At 55.2% G+C, this 25,633-nt stretch overlaps 1 protein-coding gene across 1 annotated transcript; it reads right to left on the bottom strand.

Moving 5' to 3' along the window:
- Positions 1-1,386: 1,386 nt before the first annotated feature.
- Positions 1,387-1,704, bottom strand: LOC142091606 (feather beta keratin-like). The gene has a single exon (XM_075171031.1). The coding sequence runs from the start codon at positions 1,690-1,692 to the stop codon at positions 1,387-1,389; it is 306 nt and encodes a 101-aa protein (XP_075027132.1). The 5' UTR covers positions 1,693-1,704.
- Between the last annotated feature and the right edge of the window lie 23,929 nt (positions 1,705-25,633).

The following is a 25,633-nucleotide window of genomic DNA, read 5'->3' as shown; positions in this document are numbered from 1 at the left end:
ATTAAGAAGGACCTTCTGCTTATTCCATGGTTTACTGTGGTGGGGTTAGGAAGTCCAACTGTCCTGCTGCAGACGATGGTTATTAATAGCATGATTTGGGAAAAAAGAATTCAGATATGCAAAGGAAAGGCCTTTATGAAGTTTTGGCCTTCAGTCGTTCTGAGACATGTGTCATTAGCCATAATTCCCTCTGGGTGGAGGACATTGGTATGGGGTTCTCCGTCCTTCCACTTGTACACTTTTGTCAAGACATCTGGATTTTCATGGCAGGAAATAAGATACGAGACCATAGTGGCTGCCCAGAGACATTTCCAGTGATCAAAAGGGATGGGATTTACACGTAAAAGACACCTCTCCCCCCCGAGTGCCAGCCAATTCCTGAGCACAAATTCTCGGGGGGACCAATGAAGCAGTCAAGAGCTCTGAGCCCAGCTGCAGCTCCCTTGGGAAGAGCACCCAGTTCCTTCGTCCCTGCTGATCTTCACGTTCTCCTGCACGCTCTGCTACTGCTGGCTATGCCTGCTGGCCATGACCACTAGATTGGGTAGTGGAGAGGAGAGGAAGGTGGAGTAACAGCTATGGGCCATCCCAAGGGGGCTCTTCCCTGATTTAGCACTCTTGCCATTCTACAAAGCAAACCATCTTCTGGAGCCCCTTACCCAGCCCCCACCACCCCAGCACAGCTCTGGCCATAGCAAGAGGAACGCCCTTCCTCAAGAGCTCATGGGGCTGCTGACCCCTCAGGGCCTCCCGCCGCTCTGGGCATTTGTGGGCAGAGGCACAGCAAGGCAAGGCCTGATGGTGCCTGGCAGCAGAGCAGCCAGGGATGACTTCCTCAGCTCCAAGGGATGGTGCCCAAAAGAGGAGCCACTGCAGGGGGTCCCAACCTCCCATTCCTCTGTGATTGGAGAAGGGTCGTGTTGTGCCCTCATCCCCTTCCACCCCAGAGCAACACCCTTCTCCTTTGGCAGCCTGGAGAGTGTCCGCAGAGGGAAGGACCACGTGGAGGCCAGGCTTGAATGCAGCAGAACTTTAATGAGTCAAAAGAGGGAAACAAAGTCACTCCAAGTGACATCAGCAGTGCAGGGAGCCCTGGAGGCAGTGGTCCCAAGGGAGGGAGCATCCCAAGAGTCTGCGGTCCTTGGCCATGGAGATGTACCTGCATGATGTCCATCTGCCTGCCCCATGGGGAGAGAGGAGCCAGATGGACCCCACCAGGCTGGCCTTGGTGGCACCTTGTAGCCAATGGGATCCAAAGCAAACCAAGAAAAGGGAGAGGAAGGCAAGGTCGGTCAGATATGCTGAAAACAAATCCAGAAGATCAATCCTCTGCCCAGCACCATGTTCTAGATCCTCAAGGTGTCTCCCTGGGGCTTCCCAGCATCTTCAGCAGGGGAGGCACCTTCTGCCATAGTAGCGGCTGGAAATGCCAGAGAGGTCACAGCACCCAGAGGTGATGGGCACTCCATCACAGCTGAGGATGCTGCCAACAGCAGCAGAGGTGGAGGATCCCACAACGGTGTTCTGCGGGAAGGAGCTGAGGATGGGGCCGGGCAGGGTCACCACCACGGGGGAGGGCTGGATGACGACAGTGGAGTTCTGGCACTGCCTGACACAGGGCTCATTGCAGCTGTTGGCCAGCGGGGTCGGGCCACAGGGCCGGCACCGCAGGCACTGGTCGTAGCAGGACATTCTCTAAGGGTCCGGAGGTGCGCCTGGGAGAGAGGACAGGGAGGAAGCAGAGCACAAGGGTGGGTGAGGAGCAGCGTGGTTATCACAAAGGAGCCAAGGCCACTACTGAGTATAGAGCTGGAAAATATGCCAGCAGCGACACGGTCTTTATCATCCTACAAAGAGCAGCCTGGCCTGGAGAGGCTTTCTCCTAATTTGTAAACCAAAAGCCCCCTCAGACCCATCCCAGCCTCTCTCTAAGCAGACCTTCTCCCCGCTTCCCTCTCTCATGACGAGAAGTTCCAAACCCCAGCACAGGATAGAGCCAGTATCAACTGAAATGTCCGTCTCACTTTGGAAGAGGAGGAGAAGGGGCTTCAGACTCACCTGCTGACCAAGGAGGAGGAGGCAAGAGAAGGGGATGAGAGAGCAGGGACCTGGACTGGCTTTTATACCTGCCCTTCACTGCCGCAGGACCAGAGGCCCTTTGCAGAGGTAACAATTCTCTGACCAGCTCATCTTGAATGCAAACCATCGCAGCTAATGATATGGGCTGTGCTTTGGTTTCCAACACTGCTGCCTTTTCATTTCCAGGTTTGTGCCGTGCCCATTCCCCAATGAAGGCTTCTCCTGACTGTTGAGATGAAAGGCCCCAGGATTTCGAGGGCACAAATGCAGCAGTGCAGGCAGAAGACTCAGCTCAAGTGATGGACGAGTCCAGAGCAGAGAAGTGACATCAGCCTGGGTCACTCTGGTGGGGCTGTTTGAAGTGCTGTTCTCAGGAAGAAGCTCCAGCAATCCTCAGCTGCACACCATGGGCTCCCATGCAGGAGGACGTGCCATGTCCTTGTCTTTCCCTCCCTCCTCAGCTCACCCCCATGGTCACTTGTTGTTGCCTCCCCAGGTGTGCATTGTGCTCCTAGGTTTTGACCCCATCCTGTCTAACACTGCCCGCAGGAAAAATTACTGGCCTGTTTTGACTTGTCCCCTCTCTGTGCAGTCTGTGAGCACACAAAAAACGCCATGGGCATGCCTGGGGCCTTGTCCTATCCCAGAATGCTCCAACCCTGCTGTGGTTGTCCCCGGCTGTCCTCAGCAGAGTCCACGGTTGGTTGTTGTGTGTTTCTGTCTGGGATTGTGTGAATGCACATGGGAGCACAAACTTGTGCATGACTCTACACCGATGTGCATGAGCGTGTGTGTGTCCTTGTGTGCCCTCATCACGAGGGAATGTGCTGCTCATACTGAGGACCCTCTCCACTGCTCTCTCCATGAGCACCACAGAGCAGCAGGTTCCCAGGGTCAGGAGGAGCCTGAGTGCAGCTGAAAGGTGATGGCACCAGCCTGCTAGAGATCTGTCCAGGGAGAGGCCCTGAAATGCAGCTCCTGCCTCCTGAGCCCTCCTTTTCCTGCCCCTGCAGAGCTCACACTACGCTGCTGCCGATTTCAGGCCACAACAAGGATGGTTTCACTCCGTCTTAGATCCTTTCTTTAGTTCAGTGTAACAATACTGGGAGTGCCCCAGCATGGCTGGCAGTCCCCCCACCCTGCCTCTCCAGGCCAGGACACAGCTGCTCTCTCCAGCGATAGAGAGTTCAGAAGGATGGGCTTTGCTTTATGGGCAAGGAGAAAGGCTGAGGAATCCTGCCGACCATGTGCTGGCCATCCCTGAGCGGATCTGCTTCCAACGCAGTGTTGCGGTGGGACACACACCTGCCTCGTGTCCAAGCCAATGCCCAATGTTCTTGTGTAGATCATCGGCCTGGTGCTGTGTCAGGCAGAGGTGAGACCTTGGATCAAGCAGGTACTGAATGAAAGGAACACGGAGCTTGATATCGCTGTGCTCTGAGTGGAAGGACAGAGCCTGTGGCTTGCACAGGGAAAGTCAACAAAATGATGACTGCTTTGGTCTTCCGCCTACAAGGACCTTCATGCCCTGCCTTGGAATCTTGGTCTGAGGCCCCAGCAGCAGCCCCTGGGAGGGAAGGGGCACTGGATTTGAGACCGCACCTCCCAAAGCCTGCTGCTCTCCCAGAGGGGTGTCCAGAAGAGACCCTCTTTCCAACAAGGGCTGTGCACATTGTGGAAAGTTCTTTAGCACATCTCCCCTCCTGAAGGTCTGTCTGCCTGGGCTCAGGTCCAGCTTGGAGAAGTGCAGTCGAGGGCTTCCCCCCTTCCCTTGAGTGACCGCGGTGAGATCACTGCCAGGGAGTTCTGCTGGGAGATCTCAGGCAGGGCTGATTCCCCTCTCCATGGAGCTGCTGCTGAGCTGAGGCTCTAGTGTACCTGAGGGCCAACCTCATTGCTTTCTCAGGAGGTAAGGGGCACTGTGGAGAAGGGAAGGGCAGGGGATCTGTATTCCCAGAGTTCAGAAGGACCTTTGACACCCTCTCAAGGGTGTCACCCAGGAACAAACTGGTGATGACTGGGTTCATAAAGAGCCTGATAAGGTGGATGGAAAATTGGCTGGACTACCAGGCTCCAAGAGTTGTGACCATGAAGAAATGGGCTGACTGGAACCTCATGAAGGTGCAAAAGATCAACAGCAAGGTTTTGCATCTGATGGCAGAACCAGCCCATGCAGTCATGCAGCTGGGGGCTGGCTGCTAGGAAGGAGATCCACAGAAAAGGATGTGTGATTTTAGGACACCCAGCTGAACATGAGGCCACAGGGAGCCCTTGCAGAGGGCCCTTCTCACCTACATTCTGACTCTGTGAGTCCCCACCACCCCTGCCCTCCTGGAACCCTGCACACCCATGGGCACATTTGTCCTCACACCCTCTTTGCCTCAACAGAATTTTCAGGCATTACGCTATGTTCAGCTTTGGGCCCCTCACTACAAGAAGGACATGGAGGTGCTGGAGCGTGTCCAGGGAAGGGCAACGAAGCTGGTGAAGGGTCTGGAGAACAAGTCTTATGAGGGAACTGGGACTGTTTAGTCTAGAGAAGAGGAGGCTGAGGGGAGACCTCATCGCGCTCTACAACTACCTGAAGGGAGGTTGTAGTGAGGTGGGTGTTGGTCTCTTCTCCCAAGTAACAGCAATAGGAGAAGAGGAAATGGCCTCAAGTTGCGCCAAGGGAGGTTTATATTGGACATTAGGAGAAATTTCTTTACTGAAAGAGTGGTCAGGCCTTGGAACAGGCTGCCCAGGGAAGTGGTGGAGTCACCATCCCTGGAAGTATTTAAAAGACGTGTAGATGAGGCGCTTAGGGACATGGTGTAGTGGGCATGGTGGTGTTGGGTTGACGGTTGGACTCGATGATCTTAGAGGTCTTTTCCAACCTTAATGATTCTATGCTCTGACTACCGAGAGGCAGCTGAAGGGAGGCTCTCAGCCTCCTCACTGCCATCCACAGGACACCAGTGGCTGCTGTTTCCAGCCCCTGAGCTTGAGGCAGCTCTGGGAAGCTGCTCCATCTCCTGGGTTAAGGCCCTGCAGCTGTCCCAGGCTGCACCTGGCACAGTGCATCCTTATTCTTCCTGAGGTGTCCTTGCTGTAGCACGGGGAGACAATGATCTGCCCATGCAGAGCCACTGAGCACTCTTAGCCCGGGTGAGACCCTGAGCGGCCAAGGCAGAGCAGTGGAACATGACAGTGCCAGGGTGCAGGGCTGGCAGGATTGGCCGTGGTGCTCCTGGGTGCATGGGGCTGGCTCTGGGCTGCTTTGGGGGTCAAGTGGAGACCTATTTAATCTGGGGAGGGACTCTGGGTTGCCTGGCAGAGCTAAGCCCATTGCAGTGGCAGGTACCTCTTGTCACAGAGCTCTGAGCTGCCACCTCCCCATGCACAACCTTGGACACTCCTGCAGCTCTTGTGGAGTGCAAGGGGCCATCCAAGGGAGGGACCTGACACCTCTGCCCCTGGCTGGGGCACAGGGCTAGCCAAGCTCTGGCCTTGGTGTTCATGGAGGTGCACCAGGTAGCCTGGAAATCTCTGCTCTGAGGACCTCTGGACACTGCCCCACCCTGGCCGTGGGCCCAGACCTGAAATGCTAAACACTGAACGGCAGCCCTATCCCTCCTTCCACAGATTCCTTGTGTGATCCCTACTCCTTTCCCCATGTATTTCTGAATGGATAGAGTGAACATTAACTTTGGCTCCATCCACCTCCCGTGACATCCAAACTGTGCTAAAGGCCAGTTGGTGGGGGCACCAGCCTCAATGAGAGGGTGGTGATCTTCCTTCACATGGGGTTCCTCTCTATGACTCATTTCACCCCCATCCTCACCTTCTATGTGTGCATCATCTCACCCGTCCTGAGGGTCCACTCTGCCTTAGGCAAGTGTCATACCTTCTCCACCTGCACCGCCTACCTCAATGTAGAGGCCAGCTATTATGTGCTCAAGGTCTCATGTACCTGAGGACAGGATCCCAGAACCCCGTGCACAGCAGGACTCCTGACTTCTGCACCACAAAGATGCTCCCCTTGAATGCCCTCATGTTCACCCTGAGGAATCAGGAGATGAAAGCTGACCTCACCAGGTTGTCTGGTGGGAGGGGGCTGGGCCAGAGTCAGTAGCTATTTCCCCTCTCCATGAGACAGCTGTGGACTGAGGAAGAGGAGGGAGGATCGTGGGCTTGTGAGTCATGATGCCAGCTGGGGAGAGAAGCTGCCTGAGAAAGTGCTGGAAAGCAGGGCTGCGTTTCTTCTTGTGTTTGAGAGGGAGGAAGGATCCATCTGACTCCAGAAAGGTGCTGTTTCTCTCCCAGATCCCATCTCTCCCAGCAGCACTGATGTCTCCTCTTACACGTTCAGCTTCTCCCCTTTACTTGTTCCACCTCCCCTGCTCCCACAACCTCCTCCCCTGCTCGCCCTCCTTGCCCCGAGAACTGCCCTTCAGCACTTGGTTCTTCCTGCGTTTTTGCCTGACAGCCGACACCGCCATTGCATCCCCTGGAGACTTTTCTCTTGATGGATGAGAGCATCCAGCAGAACCCCGTGCTTTTCCTTCCAGATCGACTTTTAAATGCCCGATTTTCCAATGAGACATTTCGAGAAACTCAGTGTTGTCAAGATAGCACGTACTCAACTTCCAAAACTTCCTGCCATGCCCTGTTGCTGCGCCGTTCCCCCTCCCCTTTGGCTCCTCCCAGCGCACCGGCGTCCCCGTGGCCGAGGTGCGGGTGCTGGGGAGTCCTTGCTGGAGGAGGGGAGAGCCCATTCCCCGGGAGAGCAACTTGTGCCCCTGCAGAGCCACCGAGCCCTCTCAGCCCGGGCGAGACCCCGAGCGGCGCCGGCGCAGGGCTCAGCCCCGGGGCGGAGCTGGCGGCGGCGGAGAGGAGAGGAGGCGGCGGAGAGGAGGCGCCGCGGCCGGAGCAGAGACCCGGGGCTGGCGGGGGGCAGCGAGGCGCGGGCGGCGGAGCGGCGGGATGCGGCGGTGCCGGGGCGCAGGGCTGGCGGGGCTGGCCGCGGTGCTCCTGGGTGCGCGGGGCTGGCGGTGGTGGATGGGGCCGGGGCTGTGCCCGGGCTGCTCCCCAGGGAGCCCAGCGCCAGCTCTTCCCTCTCCTTCTACGACGTCTCTTTCCCCCTCCCTGCCTCTCTGCCATCTCTCGTCCCCCTTTCCAAACCCTCCGAGTCCCCTCTTCCTGGTCTCCCTATTTTTCCATCATCTCTGTCGGTACGAGCCTTCTTGCACGTATCCCTGCTTTTCCATGCCCCCTCTCCTTCCCCTGTGCATTCCGCAGTTCTTACTGCCCTGAATATAGCCCTCTGGCCTTCACTGTAACAACCCCTCTCCCTGTCTGCTCTTCCTCTCTTCATCCACCCATTTTTTGACTCCTCTCTCCATTCATCTACCACCCCTAACCCCTCTTCCTACTCTGAGACCCCTCTCTCATCTCTCCCTCTGCTTCCTTCATACCTGTAAGCACGTTTGCTTTCCTGCACCATGCCGTTATTCTATACATCCTCTCATCCCCCTGTGCATTCAGCATTTATTCTTCTTCTGAATTCAGCCCTCCTTCCTTCACTGTAACACACTCAACTCCCCTGATTCCTCTCCCTCTCGCCACCCATCCATCCATGCACTTGACTTTCATTCTATCTCTGCATGCACCAATTCCAAATCCCCCCCCCGACTTCTCCCCCTGCTCCACACACCCACACCAGGATCACTCTCCGTCCCTGTTGATGGGCACACGTCCCCATCCGTTCCAGTCTGGCTCTGTCTCACTGCCGCTCTTCCTGACGGTTTCTCTGGGAAAAGAGCCATCAGAGCTGGGCGATCTTTGGTGATCTTTGGCCTTTCCTTCTCCTTTCTCGGCAGTGGCTGCGGGCAGAGCCCAGGTGCAGCAGGAGCCGTCGGCAGAGACCACCGAGGGCACCGGCATCACCATCAACTGCTCACACCCCAACATAAAGTCTTACGACCTCATCTACTGGTACCGTCAGCTCCCGGGCCGAGGCCCCGCGTTCCTGGCGCTCAGCAACAAAGGGACCACGGAGCTGCAGGAGCCGCCGGGGCGGCTGTCGGTGGCGGCAGACCGTCGGTCCAGCGCCCTGTGGCTCGCCCGGCCCCGGCGCGGGGACGCGGCGGTGTATTACTGCGCCGTGGGAGACACGGGGAGAGGAGCCGGGGCTGCGGCCGGGCACGAACCGCCGCGGGCGGGGCCGGGCGGGTGTGTCGGGGGCGGGGGGACATCCCCGGGCGGGCCCGCCAGGGGGCGCTGCCGCTCCGCCCGCCGGGGCCGCCCCGCCCCGCCCCGCCCGGCCCCGCCCCGGGGCGGTTCCCCCGCCCCACCGGCACCGGCCCCGGCACCGGCCCCGCCGAGCCCCGCAGTCCCCGCGCCCCGCAGCCTCGGTCCTTCCCTGTCCCTGTCTCTGCTCCTTCCCCTGAACACCCCATGTCTTGCACAACCCCAAAACACTTTTTCACTCCACCCGTAAGGAGTCTGATCCCCCTGTGGGCAGAAACACCCCCAGTTTATGCGATGATCTCCTCACCCTTCTGGCAGGCGTCATCCCCAGACAAGGGGTCGGTCACACTACCCTGAGGGTCAGTGAGAAGACTGCGGTAAAGAGGGTTGTGCTGGACGTCCTCCTGCCAACGAGCAGCCGTGTGTCTGTCTCTGGGTGGGACGTTGACAGCAGTGCTGTTCCCAGAGACATTTCCCTTGAAGGGCCTCATCTGTGGTCTGGGGAGAAGGGAGAGAAACCCCTGTGGGCACAGGGCGTCAGGCACCTGGATCTAGGTGCCTTTGGTTCTTCCTCCTCTCAGACACTGGCGAGGGACAAGGAGCACATCGGGGCTGCAAAGGGGCCTGTCTCCATCTCCGAGAGAGGTGGGTGCAGGCCCCTGCCTCTGGCTGGGCACTGGATGGCAGGAGAAGTTCACCATGGACACTCCTCCCTGGCTGGGGGCTGGTTGGGCTGGCTGTGATCTCCGGGAGGAGCAAAAAGCAGGAAAACTGCCTGCAGCCTCCTATTGCCTGCCAGCAGACTGCTTGATCCCTTCCTTCAGGCTCCTACGGGAACTTTCAGGTGCCCCAGGCCCCTTTGGCCATGAGACCTGGAGCTGAGAGGCAGCGCTTCTACACCAGGGTATGTCTGCCTGAGAGGATGCTCCAGCACCTTCTGACTTGGAGGGCTGAGAAAAGCCCAGCTGTGGCCTGACTGCCCAAACATGAACCTCCCACTGCTGAACAACCTCCCCTTGGCCCTTGCAAACCTGGAACACAGTGAGGGTCACAGTTTGGGGTCTTTCCTTGGGCTGAGCACTTCAACAACTCTAATTTCTCACCCTACAGAGCAGGGTGGCAGAGGTGTGGAGTCCCCAGGGCGCCTGACGCAGAAGAATCTCTTCTTCATTCCCTCCCATCAGCTATTTACACACACCTCCAAGATCCCCCATGAGCCTTCTCTTCCCCAGGCTGAACACTGCAGACCTCTCAGCATGTCCTCGTAGGGAAGATGCTCCAGTCCCTGTACCATTTCGCTGGGCTCGCTCCAATATCTTTCTTGTACTGGGGAGCCCAGAACTGGACCCAGCACTCCAGACGTGGCCTCACCAGCGCTGAGTAGAGAGGAAGGATCAGGTCCCTTGTCCTGCTGGCAATGCTCTTCCTACTGCAGCCCAGCACGCCGTTGGCCTTCCTTGCCACGGGGGTGCATTGCCACAGCAGACTCAGGAACACCCCCGAGCCCTGAAACTGAGTGGGACAAGCAGTGAGTATTCAGGAGAAGTATCCCAGCTGCTTGTCCAGATCTTACTCTTCCTCAGCATGCCCCAATGACCACTGTTGGAGAAGGGGACTCTTGGTAGGAGACGTGACTGCTCCTGTGGTTTAACCTCCTAGCCAAAGAAGCCCAAAGAGGGAAAATGTCTTCCTAGCCCTGCATCTGGGGATCAGTGAAAGCCTCAACGTGTGAGCAAGACCCATCAGCCAGGCACTGGGCAAGATTCCATGTCCAACCTCTTGAGCTGTCCCCCTGCTTTTCAGGTCTCTCCTTCAGCTCTGGGGACTCACCAGTGCCTGGCTGGGGGAGTGTCCCTGTGTCCCTGAGTCCCTCTGGGTTCTCTGCCCAACAGAAAGATGCTGGTGGCTGCCGTTCTCGGATCCAGTTTGTCCCCCTCTGCACACGTCTCATCCACACGAAGGTGGATGAGAAGCCCCATTCCCACCTGGATGGGGTAAGAATGATGACATTTGGATCCCACCTGGAGGTGGAACTCAGGTCTGTCTTCATCCTCAGCTGTACACAAAGAGCTCTGAGGGTGGATTCAGGATCTTGCAGGAGATGCAGGACATCTGGGAGGGCAAACAATAAATAAGTTGCAATATGGGGGTGCAAACTAACTCATTCCAGAATGACATTTTATGTGACCTGAGTGCTTTTTCACACCCAACTTGCATCTGAAAGTGGTTGGACTTTTGGCCAATCTTTCCCTTTTCCTTCATGTTTGTAACATCTCGGGCTTCCTGGAAAGGGAATGCCATGGCTCAGCATTGCTGCAGGTGTTGCAGGGAGACACTTCAAAGACTGAGCTCAACATGGGGTTTCCTCCCAAAGCCTCGACTCAAGAGACCCAGTTTTCTCTAGGGACAGGAGCCCTTCAGTGTCCCGAGGAACTCGCTCACCTGAGCAAGTTCAGCAGAGGCCACTGTCGGGGCATGTGGGAGGTGAGAGCTGCTGGTTCACTAAGGCTGTCAAACCAAGTCCCTTTTCCTTTCAAAGGCAAGAAGAAGTAAAAGGGAAAGTGATAAACAAAGCACACAGGGACACCAATCTCTGAGGAAGTGATAAGGGAGCCAAGGAGGGAGACCAGAGCTCTGCAGCCTCTAATTGATGGGCCATTAGGGAACTATCAGTGTGGCTCTGAAGTGGGTCAGGCTGAGCTTTGTAAGTGACAAGAGGTGACAAGAGGAACCTGAGGATTTGGGATGTCTGAGGGGGGTCCTGCAGGACGAGGCAACACTTGTTAAGGCATGCTTAGGGGAAGGGTCAACGGTGGGGGGGAGAGGGGGGACTGGGGAGGAGCCAGGGGAGGCAATAAAGAGGAGGAAGGATAAAAGGAGGTATCTGCACCTCAGCAGGGGCTGGTCAGTGCCCTTGTTGGGATGTGCCCTGCGCCTGATCACCACAGTCCCCCTGCCTTCTTATTAAACCTTTTCTTAACCATCCTTCTGTGCAACTTCCCATGTGTGAGGGCCAGGAACTGGAGAGACTGGTGTGAAAGAGCGATGTGGGTTCCAGTAACTGGGCAACCAACCAATGGCCATGGGGATTGTAGGCCTGGGTGCCAGCAACTGGATGGACCAGGGTGTGTGTAGCAAGGTCTAAGTGCCAGCAACTGGAGAAAGAAGAACATGTCACAGGGCTCATACCTCTTGCTGTCACCAACCGGAGGGACCACATCTCACGTGTCTGTGTGAGAGGTCAAAGGACTGGTGACTGGAGGCACCTCAGTGCATTTCTCTTTTTTCCAGACTCTTCTCTATGGTGTCCAGTGACAGGACAAGAGGCATTTGGCACAAACTGAAACAGAGGAGGCTCTGTGCGAACACCAAGAAACACTTTTTCACTGTGAGGGTGAGGGAGCGCTGGCACAGGATGCCCGCACAGGTTGTGGCGTGTTGTGGTTTAACCCGGCAGGCAGCCAAACACCACACAGCTGCTCGCTCACTCCCTCCCCACACAGTGGGATGGGGGAGAGAAAGAGGTTGAGGTAAAGACAGAAAAGGAAGGGGTAAGAATAATAATAATAATAATAATAATAATAATAATGGTAGAATATACAAAATGGATGATGCACAATGCAATTGCTCACCACCCACCAACCGATACCCAAGCAGCGATCGCTACTTTCCGGACCACGCCTCCTAGTTCCTATACTGAGCATGACGTCATATGGTATGGAATACCCCCTTGGCCAGTTGGGGTAGCTGTCCTGGCTATGCTCCCTCCCAGCTCTTGTGCACCTGGCAGAGCATGGGAAGCTGAAAATTCCTTCACTCCTGGAAACACTACTTACCAACAACTGAAACCAGCCATGTCTTATCAACATTCTTCTCATACTAAATCCAAAACACAGCACTAGGAAGAAATTTTCCTCTACCCCAGCCGAAAGCAGGACATGGAGTCTCCATCCTTGGAGGTATTCAAAATCCATCTGCACATGGTCCTTTGCAACCAGCTCTAGGTCACCCTTCCTGAGGTGGGGTTTAGATCCCCTGACCTCCAGAGGTCCCTTCCAAATTTACCAATTCTGTGTTTCTGCAACACAAGGCATAAGGAGGGTCTGAGAGAACTGGCCTTCTTCAGCCTTCAAAAGAGAAGCTTAAGAAAGAGCTTTTTGATCCTTCTAACAGTTGACTGAGGATGAAGGGCCAGATGGAGCCAAACTCTGCTTGAGCACAGAGATAGAGCAAAGGGCAAAGGACACGATCTGGAACAGGGGAAATTCCTACTAGAAATTTGGAATTGTGGTTTTTTTAACAATGAGGGTGGACCATGTGTGTAGATAGATCCCACTAAGAATGGGACTCTGGCTCCACAGAGAGTTGATTAAAATACCATTAATTGGGGATAACACAAGAAGGTCAAGGGGGATAGCATGCATGACGTTATGCCCTTTCAGATGCTGGGAACCCTGAGTTTTGGAGCATAAGCTGGGGTTTAGCACATAATGCAAATCCTGCCCATGCTGAGATTCACTGGCATTGTCGTCTTTGAAGTTTTCATGGGATTTTCTTGGAAATAAACCACTCCTGATTTCTACTGTTGAGCAAAAGGACATTTGTATGAAAGCACGGTGCTTCACTCCTAGGTCAAGACAAGGACGTGTTTGTGGAACGTTGCCCAGTTTGCCAAGTGATATATACAGCTCAGCACAGCCCAGCTCCGTGCCTGCTCAGGTCAGGTTAACTTAACGGTAATGAACAGTTTGTTATCTCTGCCACGACTGGGGCACGGGATCACCCTTTCAGCTCTGGGTGCAGGGCTGCCCTATCCCCACCCCTCGCAGTGCAGCACTCCAATGGGTGCCCCATGGGCTCCCTGGGAGTAGGGGGTGACCCCCTGATTCCTCATCCTGTTCCCTGCTGACCCCTCACCCTTTCCCCAGAGTAGGAGTAGGTTCTCCTTGTCATCCTGGGTTGGTGGCATCTAACAGCAGTGCTGGAGCCAGGTTCCTCTCTCGCACCAGAACAGGACACAGCCAGAGACCCTGGGCTGCTGCACAGCAGGGTTCATCTCCTCTTTTGGGGGATTTGGGGCAGAGGCGTTGTTCCCAGGCAGCTGAGGAAAGAAAGGGGAGTCGTGAGAGAAACAGAAGAGACTTCTGTTCCCAGAAAAAATAACAACGTCCCCAGAGAGCTGAGGACCCCAGGGGAAGATGTGAACCCTCAGTGGGGAAGAAAGCCCTGACCTCCCAAATGGCCCGGCAGTGGGTGTGCAGAAGAGCAGGCGATTCTAGCTGGGGAGGTGAGGACTCCACTGCGAGCTGACCGGGAACAGCCCCTTCCCACGACTGTTGCCCCCAGACCCCCAGGGCCCCCGTTGTGGAAATGTGCAGTTGCCGTTGGCTGGGGGAGCCACAGGTGGTGCTGCTGGAGGAGGGGGAAACCCAGAAGGAGCATTTCAGGCACAGCAAGAACAGATCCTTTCTCTTCCCCGCTTCTTCCGTTGCTCCCCCAGCAGAGTCGTTTCCGGCAGCTCTGTTCTCTCGTTTTCTGACTCTCTCTCGCTCAGCAAACAGGCAGGTTGGTCTCGGCATGCCCCTCGGATATCTCGTCCTCGCTGCCTTCCTGGGGCAACGGCTGGGTAAGTCCTGGCTTTTCATCAATGCAGACTTCATCTTCCCCCCAGGAAACCCTCGCCAGCCTTATCAGGACCACGTGGGGAACTACTCCTGAATTACAGGAAAACGCTGGGAAATGTCACCTCACATTTGTGCTTTTGCACCGGTTCTCTCAAGACGCCTTTGCTGTTGGAAAGGAGAGAGGAGAGAAGAGGAGAGAGACCTCAGACCCCTTCTCCTGCTTTTCTTTCCCTTTCAATCCATTTCCCTCTACCTCTCTCTTCTGATCCTCCTGCTGTCACTACAGGAGATCTCAGCTGTCGCTGCACTCCCACATTTTTCCCTTTCCAAACACAAATTACCAGATCCTGTCAATGCTGCTACCGGGACTTTAAAGCCTTCATCCCATTGACATTAATAGGGTGTCCCAGTCTGCCTCCTGGCTGGCATATGTCTGTCATGGCCTCCAGTTTTCTGCTTGTTATCAACACAGCCAGGGCTTCCTCTTTCTACCGTTCAGCTCAGCTTTGTATGTATTCAGGCACCCAGGAGCCCTTGGAGATGACAGGGATGGGGAAGGAACTCCATGGGCCCCTCAGCCTGCTGGAGGGCTGCTGGTCCCAGCACACAAAGGTCAGGCATGACAGGCTGTTCCCTGGTCCTCTGGGCAGTAGGAGCAGGAGCAGGGACACAGCACAGCTCTCCTCAGGGTCCATGCTGGGCTGAGAGCTCCGAGCTCCTGCCCAGAACCACTCTCCCCTGGCTGTCCCCAAGCCTCAGGATTTTCCTGCAGGGCAAGGGACAGGGAACCTTCTCCACCAGGGCTTTGCATCCACTCCTGGTTTGCTTCCTGGAGCCTTTCCCTGCAGAGCTGCTGAGCCTTGCTTTCTTCCAGGCACCATGGGGCAGACCACCGTCACCCAGCAAGAAGGACAAGTCACGGTGAGGCAGAGAGACACCTTCCAAACAACCTGCACATACCAGACCTCTGACTTTCGAGGTTTGCTCTGGTACCAGCAGAGGAAAGGCCAAGCCCCACAGCGTATCTCATACCATGCAGCAGCTGGCCCCAAGCGCAATGGCCGTCTCACCACGCTGCTGAACACCACGGGGAAATACAGCCTCCTGCGGCTGGAGGAAGTCGAGGTCTCTGACAGTGCCTTGTACCTCTGTGCTGTGCAAGACACCCTGGTGCAGGGAGCTTCCTTGGCTGTGCAACAACCCAGGGGAGGGAGGGGATGTGTCTGGGCAAGGCTGAGCTTGGGGGAAGGGGCCCTGAGGTGTCCCCTGGCAGCGCTGTTTCCCCTCTGCACCCAGGGATCTGCAGGGCAAGGTCCTCTTTCTGAAAGGGGTCGGTGTCAGTGGCTCTGGAGATGGTGACCATGACTGTAGGACAGAGCCTACTGGGAACCAGGATGCCAGGGGCTTGCTCTCAGCCCCTCAGGTTCAGTGTTAGTAAATTCCTGCAAGCCCAGGACTAATTAGGTCCATCACGCACTGACCACCCCCACCCAGAGGCCCCTAGAGGGCATTTTGACAGAGATTTGTGGGCTTGTTTGCTCTCTTCAATAAGTAAAGGCTCAAACTGGACTTGAGCCAAGCCATCAGTTATCTCCAGATGTTCAGCCCAGTGCGATGTTTGTGCCTGAGGGGCAGAGCAAACCACACAGAACAGCCCCAATGCCAAAGGCCCAGGCGCTCTCCATGTTCCTAACCAATAAGCAAAGAGACCAACGTACAAATGAAGCCTTACAACCCCCCGGGCTCCCTGCAGTCTCCTCAGGGGAGTTAGAGGGCTCGATGATCATCTGCAGCTCCTACACAGGGAGCAGTGTTGTGGTGATGAGCTCCCACAGCAGCAGGGGACGGTGTGTCTGGGACAAGCCAGATCTGCAGCAGGCTGCTGTAGGGGGATTTTTGTGTTACCCCTTGAGGTGAAACAAACACACGTTTGTGATTAAACAATTACAAAAAGAAGTTAATGAACAATGCATTGGGCAGAGTCCTACCGCCATAAGTGGTTCTTCAAGGGGTCTGCAGAGATGCATCACAGGCACATCCCTTATATACACTTGCATCAGCACCAATCCCGCGACCGGTTGCATGGGGCGCCTTAGCCCAGCCATGGGTCCATCCCTCAACCCAGCTCTCCTGCCCCAAGGTGGCTCCTGAGCTCTCCATTCCAGGAGGGCTGCAGGACAATGCTGGGGCCATTTCTTATCTCAGCACCAAGGGAAACTGCACTCCCTTACAGGGAGTCCTTCTGTCTCGGGCATCCCTGCTTCCAGCCCCTTTTACCCCTTCTGAAGTTGGGCCTTCTTGCCCTCCATGACCGATCATTCCTTGGTCACCAATTACCATTGCTGAGCAGTTACAATTTGAATTTCCCCTTCACTGCAGATGCTGAGGCTGGGGATGGGCAATGAGGCTGTGCTCAGGAAGCTTCCTCCCTCCCACAAATGGATTCTATGTGGAGTTTTGATCTCCTCAGGCTTGAGGAGACTCTGCTATCCATGATGTAATGTTTCCTGTCCATTCCAGACATCAATTTATGCAGACAGGGTCTCAAATGTTCCCATAGCACACCACATGAAGCCGCAGTCTTCTTATTGTCAGTGATGTAAACATGCAGGGAAAGCTCAGCTCTCTGGTAAAGTACAAGCTGCACACATTGAGCCTTGCATTTCTATATTAGTGATTTGTTCATCTTGACCACTATTAAGAACAGGAGGCACATCCATCCTCCCTGACAGCAACTGGGTTTGTCTTGTCTCGAGGCAGGGATACATGAAAACTGGTTCCATTGTGTTATTTCCCTCCTGAACTTCAGCCATGGCGGTGATGTAAAGAGCTGCTGTACCTTCTCCTTCTCCTGTCTGCATGGCCAATGATAAAACACAACAAACGCAGACAATGAAAAGCTCGACCCAAGCAGCTCCCAGCACGGGGCATCCATGGGCCCCCATTCCCCTCCGCTCTCTGGGGACACAGCCTCAGCGTCAGGTGTCTCATCCACCCCACCGGTAGAAACAAAGAGTGCATAACCATCTCCCTGGTGCTGTTTGTGATCTCCTTCAGGGAGACCTGGGGCTCTGGAACCGGCCCCCCAGCTCCTATGCAAGAAGCAGTGCCGCAGCAGAGGCTTGCGTGGCTGCTACCAGCCCAGCTTCCTGCAGGCTGCAAATGCTGAGGTCTGCGCACAGAAATGAGGTTGAACTGATGAAGTTGCCCCCAGGTTTACTTGCAGGTAAATGCTTTCTCCTCAAAAGCAAAAACAAAATAAAAACCCTAAATAGCAGCTGAGAGGAAAAGGAGATTTTGTATCAGCGTATCAGCGTTTCAGTTCACATGTCTGTGTTGAACTGGTTGCCTCCCCTCTCAGTAGCTTTTCCTCCCTCCCGTCTTGGGCTCTGCTTGTGAGGAGTTTGAAGATGTGCGGGTCAAGTCTCTGCTGCCAAACCAACCCCTGAGCAAGGCCTTGGGAAGAGGCGTTTCAGCAAGTCCCACACTTTCCTGCAGCAGTTCAGTAGGTCCCCTTCCACAGGGGGAAGACGCTCCCACCCCTCTGTGGGTAAAAGCAGTAATTTGGAAAGCTTCTGGCCACCCTTGGGACACTTAGGCAGCAGCCCCAGCCTCCCTTCCTGCCGTGCCTCTCTCCTGCTTCCCTCTCCCCTCTGCTCGGGAAATTGTGCTAGCCTTCACGGTCATCTTCTGCCGAGCTGCCTCCCAGCAGAGCTCCGTGCAGACTAGGAGGAACATATAGCCCCAGGAGGACCTTGTGAGCCTCCCACTGGCCTGCTGCAGTCCCCAGGCTGCTCCCTTGAGGACACCACTGATCAGGCTCCCCAGCCATGGACATGCTCCAGAGGGAATGCCCTAGGGAGGGACACAGCAAGGCAGGGCACTGGCTCTGGAGCAGCCCTCCCCAGTTCCCAGGAGCGGTGCCTCAAAAGGGCCCACAGCACTGTGTCCCACACTCCCCTTCCTCTGGGAACAGTGAAGAATCCCCTTTTGCCTCCACGCTGATCACCCCAGACGAACACCTTGCTCACTGAGCGCTTGGAGAGTGTCCAGAGAGGGAAGGACGACAGAGAGGAAGAGGCTGGGATCCAGCAGAACTTTCGTAGCACAAAGGACGGAAATGCAGTCACTCCGAGTGGAGCGTCACCGTGAAGAGAGCGCCAGGGACAGTCCAGATCCGGGGCCCTCTGGCTGTAGCAGAGCTCCTGCAGGGCGTCCCTCGGCTCGCACTGAGGAGGTGGGGGTGCGGCAGGTTCCCCCTGGGCTGGCCTGGGTAGACCAAAGGGGATCAGAAGCCCACAAGGAGAGGAGAGGGAAAGGAAGGAGCAGGAGGAGAGAAAGGCAGACATGAGCCACGCTTTGAGGTTGATCCCTTCCCGCCTTACTTTGCAAGGAGAGCCGGAGATGCTCAATCTCTCTGAAAGAGAATGGCCAGGAACTCCATCCTCCCGTCACGCACATGTCAGCACACGTGAAAACACATGAGCGTGCACACCCAGTTACACAGGAACCCCTGCGCACGCACACACATTCACCCCCCAGACTTGTCATCGGGTAGGACACAACAAAAGAGGATTTTTCTCCAAACGCCTCAGTCAGGAGCAACCAGTTCCTCTGGGGACAGGCACCTTTCAGCTTCTTGATGTAGCTTGGACCGTGCTGTAGACAGAGGTTATAGGTCAGACAGCTGGGAAGGCAGGGGCTGAAGGTGAGTCAGCAGTGTGCCCTTGGGGCAAGGCAGACCTACTGCACTCCGAGATGTCTTAGCAAAAGTGTGCCCAGCAGACCCAGGGAAGTGATCCTTCTCCTCTATTTGGCACTCATGAGACCGTGCCTGGGGTCCTGTGTTCAGTTTGGGGCTCCTCTGTATGTGGGAAAAGTGGGAGCGAGTCCAGCGGAAGCTCCCAAGGCACTCAGGGGCCTTGAGGACATGATGCACTTAGGAGAGCCTGAGGGAACAGGGCATTGGGAGAAGAAGGCTCAAGGGAGACCTTATGGGTGGCTACAACTACGTGCTCCAAGGATGTGGAAAAGATGGAGCCAGGCTCTTCTCAAGAGCATGCAGTGGTAGGACAAGAGGCAACAGACACAATTTGAAACCTGCGAAATTCTATTTAGATGTTAGAAACTCCATTTATTTTTCACTTTTTCTTGACCCTGAAAATTCTCAAGTACTGGGATGCACTGTCCACGGGTGTTGTGCAGGCTCTGGCCTTGGAAATTTCCAAGACTTGACAGACACAGCCCTGACCAGCCTGATCCAAGGAGACCTGCCCTGAGCAGGGACTTGGAATGCGTGATCTGCAGAGGTCCTGTCCAACCTAAAGTATGCTGTGGAAAGAGCAAAGAGAGTTTGGTTGGTTGGTTTGTTAAAGGCTAGAAGTAAGGAGAGGACAAATGCAGATCCAAGTGGTTTTGAGGAAACTGAGAATGGAAGGGTTATGGTCAAGTGGAAAGGGTGTTTGGTTGGTTTGGGATGAGCTTTTCAGAAGCTGATTTATGAGATGGGATGGGCAGGGTGGCAGGAAACTGAAAATAGCTTTTTTAGATAGAGGGAGAAAGTCCAAGTGCCTGGGGGGCTGAGTGGGACAGTTGGTGTCTGCAGGTTTTGGGGTTCTTGACTCTTGTGTTTGTGACAGCTGCAGCCTTGGGGTGTGCTGACAGGAGCTTGGGGCTAGACACCGTGCAGGAGCCATGAGAGGCCAACCCAGCCAAGGGCTTGAGGATGGAGGGAGAGGACACAGGCATCAAGGAAGGAGAGACTCCCAAGGTGTTGCACAGGAGGGTGTGTCAGGGAGGTTGGGCACCAGGTGCAGGCCTAGCCCCCTTCTACCCCTCACCTTGGAAAGGCAGAAGGTGTTGGCTGCAGGCGCAACACGTGTCACTGCTGGAGAGGGGAGGACCAGAGCAGGGGCGTTTCAGGCGTGCTAAGAACAAGCATTTCCTCCTCCCCACGTCACTCTTTGTTCCCCTTGCAGAGTCATTTCCAGCAGCTCTGCTCTCTCGGGGCTCTTGGTGGGGATGTGTGGGTTTTTTCAGTCTCTCTCACACGTGCAGGAGGATCGTTCTCAGCATGCACCTTGGGTATCTTGTCCTCGCTGCCTTCCTGAGGCAGCCACTGGGTAAGCTTTGGCTTTGACTGTCAGTTCTTCTTCCCAGGAGAGCCTCACCCCCTCCACAGTTCTCTGCAGGGAGCTGCTCTTGAATCATGGGCAAATGTTGGGAAACATCAGATCACACGGGTGGCTTTGCACCAGCTTTCTCAAGATGCTGTTATTGATGGAACAGAACTGATGAGACTAAGAAGAAACAGCTGCTCTCCTGATCATCTTAGACCCCTTGCCTTCCTTTTCTCTTGCCAACCATTCCCCTTCCTCTGCCTCTCTCTGCTGATCTGTCTGGGCCCAGTGTTTCATTGCAGAAGCTCTTTTCCATCTCTGCACTACACAGTTTATGGCGCACAGGACTTTTGAAAGCTGATGCAGGGACACGAAAGCTCTCTCATCCCACTCACATTCCTAGGGTGTCCCAGTCTCTCTCCTGGCTGGCACATGTCATGCAGCATGCCCTGGCTATCCATTCCTCCTGCATGTCCGCAATGCCAGCGCCTCCTTTTCCCTCCCATGACCTCGGAGCCTTCAGAGATAACAGGGAATGGGGAGCAGGATGAAACTCCTCACAGGAGTGCGCAGGTCCCTCACCCTGCTGGAGGTGTCCTGGAGCCAGCACAGGAGGGCCAGGCACTACAGGCTGTTCCCTGGAGACTCCGGGCAGCACGCGAGTGGGGATGGAAGACCTGGCTCTCTCTGGGGGTATCCCTGTGGGAGGTAATTGGCATTATTGTGCTGTGGGATCCACGCTGAGCTGAGGTCTCAGACCTCCTGCCCAAACACACTCACCACCTTGCTGTTCTCATCCATGGGACTCTTGGTGCAGCACTAGGGACAGGGACCCTTCTCCTCTGACACTTTGCATCCCCTCTTGTTTTGCACCTCACAGTCCTGCACAGTCGCTAACCCTTGCTTTCTTCCAGGCACCATGGGGCAGACCACCGTCACCCAGCAAGAAGGACAAGTCACAGTAGAGGAGAGAGACACCTTCCAGACCACCTGCACCTACCAGATCTCTGGCTTCGATGCCTTGTTTTGGTACCAGCAGAGGAAAGGCCAAGCCCCACAGCGTATCTCACACCATGCAGCAGCTGGCCCCAAGCGCAATGGCCGTCTCACCACGCTGCTGAACACCACGGGGAAATACAGCCTCCTGCGGCTGGAGGAAGTCGAGGTCTCTGACAGTGCCTTGTACCTCTGTGCTGTGCAAGACACCCTGGGGCAGGGAGCTTCCTTGGCTGTGCAACAACCCAGGGGAGGGAGGGGATGTGTCTGGGCAAGGCTGAGCTTGGGGGAAGGGGCCCTGAGGTGTCCCCTGGCAGCGCTGCTTCCCCTCTGCACCCAGGGATCTGCAGGGCAAGGTCCTCTTCCAGAAGAGGACAGTGTCAGTGGCTTGAGAGGAAGAAGAAGGTGGTGGAAGTGTCTCGGGTTCCCTCGTTTTCACCATGCGTTATGTGGTTATTCTGCCCAATGTCTTGTGGGTCCTTGTCTTGACTGTCACCAGTGTCTTTAGCAGGGGAGACACCTTCTGATATTGGAGGGATGTGCAAGTGCTCCTAGGTAAACTGTCTGAGAAGAGACACACCAAGGCAAGGACGGATGGCCATCGGCTGTGAAGGAGCTAGGGCTCTCTTCCTCAGCCTCAAGAGGCAGTGCCTGAAGGAGGACTCGCTGCAGTGTGTCCCACCCTCCAATACCTCTAGGAGTGATGAAGGGTCCCCCTGTGCCCCCACCTATTTCTCCTCCAAAGCAATGGCTTTCTCCATCAGCAGTCAGTGTGCAGATGGAAAGTCCACCTAAGGGACACAGGCAGGGTTGCAGCAAATTTTTAATGACTCTAAAGAGGGACATGAGGTCACGCCAGTGGAGGCCCCCAGTGTGGGGAGCAGCAGGAGCAGCCAAGAACCTGGTTCCCTTTTCCTGTGGCAGAGTTCCCACAGGGCATCTGTTGACCTGCCTGGCAAAGGCCGACAGGCTGTCAGATCCCTCCAGGCTGGTTTCTGGGGTCCTCACAGGCCTTGAGGGGAGCACAAGGCAACAAGGAAAAGCGAGAGAAAGGTGAGTGGAAGAGAGGAAAGGTAGACATTGGCCAAGTTTTGAAAAAACCCAGGCTGGGTTGCAGGGCAAGCCAGAGATGGTCAGCATCTCTTAAAACAATGGCATGAAGTTTGATCCTCTCTCCAGCAGCATGCGGCAGGGCTGGCAGGGCTGGCACTTGTCACAGCAGGACATGCCTTGGGGCCCCAAGGTGCACCTGGGAGAGAGGGCAAGGAGGAAGCAAAACATGGGATGTATGAGGAGCAGCCTGTCACCACACCATGAGGGAGCCAAAGAACATGCAGGGCTGGGAGGTGGAGGCTGTGCAGAGATGTACGAGGGCTCCTTGGTCTCATCCTGCCAGGGCCCAAAAAGAGCCACCAGCTCCTATGCAGCTACCGCCTAGCCCCTGAGTCCAGAAGCCACCTCAGTACAGTCCCAGCCTCCTTCCATGTCTAACCTCCTCCCCACTTCCCTCTCTCATAACAAGCAGCCCCATGATCTGGCAGAGAACAACGCTGGCGTCAGCTGAGAGGTCCATTGAGGTGAGACCTCCTTTTCGAGAAAGCGGAGAAGGAGAAGGGGCTTCAGACTCACCTGGTTCCCAAGGAGAAGGAGGCAAGAGAAGGGGATGAGAGAGTGAGGAGCTGGGCTGGCTTTTAGCACGGACCTTTAGTGTCCCAGGCTGCCAGAGGCAACCCTTGTAGAGGTGATTACTTTCTGACCAGCTCACCTTGAATGCAAAACATCCCAGCTAATGCTAATGCTTCCCGATCAGAAGGGATGAGATTTACACGTAAAATATCTTCTCCGCTGTCGTGGTTTAACCCCAGCCAGCAAAAATAAACGCCACGCAGCCGCTCGATCACCCCCCCCCCCGGTGGGATGGGGGAGAGAATTGGGAGGGCACAAGTAGGAAAGCTCCCGGGTTGAGATAAAAACAGTTTAATAATTGAAATAAAACTAAGTAGAACAGTAATAATAACAGTGAGAACAACAACAATAACAGAATACACAAAGCAGGCAATGCACAACAGAACCGCTCACCGACCGCCGACCGCGTGTCACGAACGGGGGCGAGCCCCCCCACACACCTGGTTTTTATACTGAGCATGATGTCACATGGTATAGAATACCCCATTGGCCAGCTGGGTCCACCACCCCGGCTGTGCTCCCCCCTCCCGGTGCAAGCATCACCCAGCAACAGCCAAAGCATCAATGGGCCATCAACGCTCCTTTCACACCGAACCCAAAACACAGCACACCCCCCAGGCTACTGGGAAGAAAGTTAACCCTGTCCCAGCTGGAACCAGGACAATATCCACCCCTTATTCTATACCATCTACATCATGCCCAGGTCTCACATTTTCCCATACATTCCAATTAGTCACCGCTCCTTTTCCCTGCCTTTTGATATATACGCACACAGAGATATCATTCCCTTAGTCCATGGGCCATCCCTCTAAAACGTCCGTTGAGTTCATTTAGTCCATGACTTCGGGTTCCATCTGTCGTAACAGTCTTGCAGGGCAGGAGAGATGGTGTGTGGTGTCGGGCTCTTGCATGCGGAGGCCAGTTCTGGGCGCTCGTCTGGTTCTATCATTGTTGCACCTTGCTCAGTTTCATCGGCGTTCATCCTAAATTAATCTGGGTGATTCTTACTGTAATACTGTTAATATGGCATATGGTAACCATAAAAGTGATGACATACAGTACTATGTAATAACTAACATCGTACAATTCAGTTCATTGGCTATTTTCACCCAAAATTAAATCCCCCTGAGGTACACACCGGACTTCCCCATCCTTTCTCATCACCCACCAAGTGCACCCAGGTCCCTGAGCAAAAGCAATCCCACGGATGGGTTTTCCCTTGCCAGAGGCAGGAGCAACCCAGACTGTCTTCCCCAGCATATTTCTCATACGCACGACAGGGACTTTATCCCCCTCTACAGCACGTAAGGGTTTGGATTGGGCAGGGCCAGCTCGAGTGACAGATCCCCTAGTGTTCACTAACCAGGTGGCCTTTGCTAAATGTGTATCCCAATGCTTGAATGTCCCACCACCCATTGCCCTCAGTGTTGTCTTTAGCAGCCCGTTGTATCGTTCGATTTTCCCGGAGGCTGGTGCATGGTAGGGGATGTGATATACCCACTCAATGCCGTGCTCTTTGGCCCAGGTGTCTATGAGGGCGTTTCGGAAGTGAGTCCCGTTGTCTGACTCAATTCTTTCTGGGGTGCCATGTCGCCACAGGACTTGCTTTTCAAGGCCCAGGATGGTGTTCCGGGCGGTGGCATGGGGCACAGGATATGTTTCCAGCCATCCTGTGGTTACTTCCACCATGGTGAGCACATAGCGCTTGCCCTGTCGGGTTTGTGGGAGCGTGATATAATCAATCTGCCAAGCCTCCCCATATTTATACTTCAACCATCGTCCTCCATACCAAAGAGGCTTTACTCGTTTGGCTTGCTTGATTGCAGCGCATGTTTCACATTCGTGGATAACCTGTGCAATAGTGTCCATGGTTAAGTCCACCCCTCGATCACGAGCCCATCTATATGTTGCATCTCTCCCTTGGTGGCCTGAAGTGTCATGGGCCCACCGAGCTATAAATAATTCACCTTTATGTTGCCAGTCCAGATCTACCTGAGCTACTTCGATCTTGGCAGCCTGATCCACCTGCTGGTTGTTTTGGTGCTCTTCACTGGCCCGACTCTTGGGTACGTGAGCATCTACGTGTCGTACTTTTACAGTCAGGTTCTCTACCTGGGCAGCAATATCTTGCCACAACGCGGCAGCCCAGATGGGTTTACCTCTGCGCTGCCAGTTGTTCTGCTTCCACTGCTGCAACCACCCCCACAGGGCATTTGCCACCATCCATGAGTCAGTATAGAGATAAAGTACTGGCCATTTTTCTCGTTCGGCAATGCCCAAGGCCAGCTGGATGGCTTTCACCTCTGCAAACTGGCTCGATTCACCTTCTCCTTCAGCAGTTTCTGCAACTTGGCGTATAGGACTCCATACAGCAGCCTTCCATCTCCGATGTTTTCCCACAAGGCGACAGGACCCATCCGTGAACAGGGCATATTGCTTCTCGTTTTCTGGTAGTTTGTTATATGGTGGGGCCTCTTCAGCACGCATCACCTCCTCCTCTGGGGATATTCCAAAATCTTTGCCTTCTGGCCAGTTCGTGATCACCTCCAAGATTCCTGGGCGACTGGGGTTTCCTATTCGGGCCCGTTGTGTGATCAGCGCGACCCACTTACTCCACGTAGCATCAGTTGCATGATGTGCAGAGGGGACGCTCCCTTTGAACATCCAGCCCAGCACCGGCAGTCGGGGTGCCAGGAGGAGCTGTGCTTCAGTGCCAACCACTTCCGAAGCAGCTTGAACCCCTTCATATGCTGCCAATATCTCCTTCTCAGTTGGAGTGTAGCGGGCCTCGGATCCTCTGTATCCCCGACTCCAGAACCCTAAGGGTCGACCTCGAGTCTCCCCTGGTGCTTTCTGCCAGAGGCTCCAGGTAGGGCCATTCTCCCCGGCTGCGGTGTA

This window comes from Calonectris borealis, chromosome 22 (assembly GCF_964195595.1).
Source record: "Calonectris borealis chromosome 22, bCalBor7.hap1.2, whole genome shotgun sequence".
Classification (NCBI taxonomy): Eukaryota; Metazoa; Chordata; class Aves; order Procellariiformes; family Procellariidae; genus Calonectris; species Calonectris borealis.
This window is presented reverse-complemented; position numbering and strand designations above follow the sequence as displayed.

Coding starts and splice junctions, on each gene's coding strand:
- LOC142091606 (XM_075171031.1), bottom strand. CDS start 1,692: ATGTCCTGCTACGACCAGTGCCTGCGGTGCCGGCCCTGTGGCCCGACC.